General features: G+C 39.9%; 1 protein-coding gene across 2 annotated transcripts in view; it reads right to left on the reverse strand.

The window, feature by feature from the left end:
• SMC5 (structural maintenance of chromosomes 5) overlaps positions 1–4,616 on the reverse strand; it is a 94,648-nt gene that overhangs the window by 43,942 nt on the left and 46,090 nt on the right. For both annotated transcript variants that reach the window (XM_015420519.1, XM_015420520.1), the window contains exons 13-14: positions 3,766–3,898; positions 640–813 (exon numbers count right to left, since the gene is read on the reverse strand). In XM_015420519.1, coding sequence (XP_015276005.1) covers positions 640–813; positions 3,766–3,898 — 307 coding nt within the window. The remainder of the gene's footprint in view (positions 1–639; positions 814–3,765; positions 3,899–4,616) is intronic.

A 4,616-nucleotide genomic window follows, 5' to 3' on the forward strand; every position in this document is an offset into this window, starting at 1 on the left:
GGAAAAACTGGGGGAGGGAGAGAGGAAAGGTCTGGCATGTGAATGTCCCACCTAAACTGGAAGTGACACAGGACGCTCTAGCATTCTGCAAAAATGGTAAAACCAGAAGTGACATAGGTGTGATACTAGCATGCAAGAACCTGCCCCCCAATTGCTCCGAGGGGTTCCGGGCTATGGCCAGGCTACCTTAATTGTGATGCAGGGGCAAGGGAGTTCAATGTTTTCCAGACCTCAGTCCCCCACTATAACTGCTATCTGTTCTGCAGCATTTTTGAAAACACAGGCACAACACAAGCCTATGTATTTCTCCCAATGTAGCAAATACCAGTTCTGGGGTTAGAAAAGTAACATGGTGAAGGGACAGTTAAGCCTCCCCCCAAATCCAGATTGGATCACCCTGTGGCTGCTAGTCATACCTACCCAAAAAAAAACACAACAACCTGGAGAAGATTAATTCATGAATCTCCAGACATCATGTCTAGTTTGGTTACAAGTGCACTTCAAATTACAGTTGTACAGTGGAAAACACTGAGTTAGACAGGTGTTAAATCAGAATTGTTCAGATTTACTGGATTAACAGCTTCCAAAATTTCAAACCACAGACAACTACCTCTGAAAAGCCACCATAAACCAACTTACCTGGAGTTGACTTTCCAACTGCCTTTTTTTGGCTGTGTCCACGGTGACATTCAGAAACTGTGCTGCCCTTAATGACGTGTTACTAGAAACAGTTTGATTTGTGTAAGAAGACACTTTCACTGCATATCTTTCTTCTGCAGTGTAGATTTGCCTCAGTTTGGTTTCATTTATGACCTGAGCAAAAAGAGAGAGAGAGAGAGACCGAAGTACAATTAAATGAAGCAGTTCTGAAATCAGGAAAAAATAACAAATAAGAATACCACTGCATTTAGAAGATGGAATTAGCACATTAGATTTCCTAAGTGTTTTTTTCAACTGCTTTGTCAGATTACAGTGCAAACACTTCATTAAATAAATTTAAAATAATCTCTCAGGACAAGAAAGTGGGAAAATTACTTCAACAACATATGGGAAAATTAGCGCTTAAGCTAGGTAAAACAGAGGTGCTGTTAGCCAGAAACATGGACTGAACTGGAAGCAGGTATTATGCCATTGTTACATGAAATTTCACCTCCTCTGAAAACCCAGGTGTAATGGACTGTGCTTTGAAAGCTCGTAAGTACTGTATAAACATGTGACAGACTGTGAAGGGTTATCACCTCACAGAGACTTTGAGTGACAGGCTGCTCAAAGGGAATTCATTGGATAGCATCAGTTGAGAAGAAAGAGTTGGGAACTGACTACTGAAGAGAACTCAGTTTAGCACTGACTGAGGACTGGGAAGGTTGGCAAGGAGGAATGGGAGGATCGCTGATGACCCCATTTGGGCCAGAAATGGGGACAGAGCTTCTAGTTGAGAGAAGTAATTCCCTGCTCAGTTGAAAAGAGAGATAGTTCTAAATAGTGAAGTGATCCCTGTTTTATTTAGAGAAGGGATTTGGATACTTGGTGGTGTACCTCTGCCTTCTGAAACATGAAAAGCCAGTTAAGAACTTACACAAGAGTGTCTAGGAGACACTGAATCCAAAGTCTCTCATCTCAAAGATTCTAAGTGTGTGAAAAGCTTAAAACTCTTACTTGCTGGAAACATATTAACGGAAGTTTGTGAAATTACTAAGTTACCTCAGAGTTATTATTGATTCACCTCAGACATTTTACCCCTTCCACCTGACCTTTCCCCTGCTACACTGAATAAAATATTTTATTTTTGAACTGTCAAAAAGCCTCTTGGGTGCCATTTTCAGAAGTATAAGTTAAGGAGGTGATCTCATCTCTTTCCTAAAGTTCTGGGCTGAGCCAGCATCAAAATATAATAATTTGACAGGGTGGGACAGCCATAAACCTTCAAATAAGAAAACAGATAAAGGGGCTGTGCAGCCAGAAAGGGAATGAAAAAAAAATAGAGGGAAAAAGCTGTGTGTGAGGGAGGGAATAGGACAAGTACACCATATCAGGTCTACAGCTGAGCAGTACAACCTTGCCTGGAATTTATCCAGTCTAAGCCAAACAGTTTCACAGGGCTTATTCTGGAGTAACTTCACATAGGATAGTACTGTAGGAATCATACTGGATCCAGTTGTGGCCAGTGATTCTAGCATCAATGGAGATGTCCCTCTCCTAGACATGCAGGATCTGGACATGGTTACTCATGCCTTAGCAACATCCAGAGCAGACTACTGTAGTACGCTGTACATGGGACTAACGGAGTGTGATTGGAACCTACAACTGTTCCAGAATGCAGCTGCCAGATTGTTGCTCTTGGCGATTCCTTACCATTTGTGTTTCTTATTTTATATCATCTTTGTTGGTTTTGACCTTTAAAGATTTAAATTATCTGCCTGTTCCCATATAGAACTAGGGCTAAGCCAACACTAAAGTCCCTGTCAGGTATCTTTCTCAGTTTGCCTCTGCTGCTTTGAGGTATGGTGAATAGTTAAAAGAGAGCTGGCCTTATCAATAATGACTCCACAGTTTTGGAGTGCCCTTCCATGAGAGGGCCTGTGGACAGCTAAAAACTATCCTGTTCACGAAAGTGATTTGAATCTCTTACATATCAGGCTGCTTATTATCATTATCATTTCATTTGATGGTCTGGGTTTTTTTTAATGTTGCTGGTCTGTCATTATTTCTTTGTGTCATTACAATAGCATTCTGTTATTGTTTTAAAACACTGTGATGTATTGCTTTTAATATTATAATCTTTTTTTCAAAATTATGCTTGTAAGGCAACTAAGATTCTTATAGGTGTTGGGGAGGGACATAAATTATCTAGTAACTGCAACATACTCTACCTCAAATCTCACATCACAGAATATCATGAGTGCAGGACCAAGTTATACTGTCTTTTAGGACTCCAAGAGAGCGTCCATGTTTGCAGCATTGCCTATAATATGTACTACAAGAACTGACTAGAACAATGAAGTTGGAAAATTTACAACCCCCTCATTTACAAAATTCAAATGGGGATCAGCTCTGAAAGATTAAATATTACATGGCTGGCTCATTAGAAATATTACAACTTCCTTTTAAGCATTACTAGTGTTGCTTTAGGAAATGGAGATGAAACTAGAGGAAGAAGCGTCTTAGTCATTACTTAGCAGTAAGTTTATACATATGCACACTGATTTTACATAAATAATACCGTGCCAATCTAAAAATGAAAAGAATGGTTGAGCCCACAGAGATGCCAGTACAACATCATAGCCATGACCACTGTTCCCTCTAAGCTGAGTCAGTGTGAGCCGGTTCAGTTTTTTAGCCTCTGGCTCACACATTTTTGTCTTCGCTCGGGGAGGATAGCTCCAGAGCAAACTAATTTATGCAGCAGCCAAATCACTCACTCACAGCTTTAATGCCAGTAGCTCACAAAGAATTTTTGCTCACAAGCCTCCACAGTTTAGAGGGAGCATTGGATATGACATCACAGTCAGGTCTGCTACTGCAAATGTTTAGGCCTGAAATGTTTTACAGTTCTGAGCCCTAAAATTTTTGATTTGTAGAAAGCACTACGCAGATTTGAAACATCAATTCAACCATTTTAAAAGTGACACTAAGGTCATGGAAAAGTCTGAAATTCCATTGTTAATAGTACATGTCTATAATACACAAAATAATTTTCAGAATGTCTTGTCAACACCTTTCAAGGATACTGCAGCTCTGTGTTAGTGTTTATACAAGATCCCTCACCCTTTCGATCATATTTCTGGTCTTCTCTGTTCCCACAGGGACCTCATGAACATTATATTGGTGGCACAGGTAACTCATTACAGGCTGGGGCGCATCAAATAACTCTCGCAGGTAAGAGAAAAATCCATAGCGTCTGAGGAAGAAAGAGAAGTAGTTTGATACATTTACCCTTTTTCAACCATGAAAATACCATAACCAACTACACAATAAATAAGCAAATCTTCAAGAAAGTATGGTGGAAGATATGTAAACATACACATTAAAAGATCTTAGTCAGAGGTAAAAAAAAAAATCACCATTATACTACACAATACCAAAAGCCAAATTCTGCAAACTTTCTATACATTAAATAATACAAGTGGTAAATAACTACTTAACGAATTAATCAAATATAACTTACTTGTCAGAATGTTCAACCAGAAGCAGTGTAGCTGAGGCCCACCATGTGTGCCAGAAAAGGTGCTTACTCTTAGGCTCAAAGCAGAGCAACAGCAAAAAAGAGGAGGAAGGGCATTTGTGGTACTCTGGCAGCAATGAGCAGGAAAGCGGAGGAAGAGGGCTGTTAACAAGTACAAAAACCTCATCCCTCCGTCATCTTCTGGTCTCACAACCTACAGTACATACTGGTTGCACCTACGTTTACCAGAGCATCCAAAACAAGAAGGCTAGAAACCTAGTACAGGATTGTCCAAAATATGGAGGCTTAGGATATCATAATGGAAATCAGTGATGTGAGTTATCTAGAAAAATATGAATTGGACATTTGTTTAGAACTTCTCCAATCTGGTTTTAGGCCTGGTTATGAGACTGAAACAGCCTTAGTTGCCCTGTTGGATGACCTGCACCAAGGG

This window comes from Gekko japonicus, unplaced genomic scaffold (assembly GCF_001447785.1).
Source record: "Gekko japonicus isolate JY-2015 unplaced genomic scaffold, Gekko_japonicus_V1.1 scaffold576, whole genome shotgun sequence".
Taxonomy (NCBI): domain Eukaryota; kingdom Metazoa; phylum Chordata; class Lepidosauria; order Squamata; family Gekkonidae; genus Gekko; species Gekko japonicus.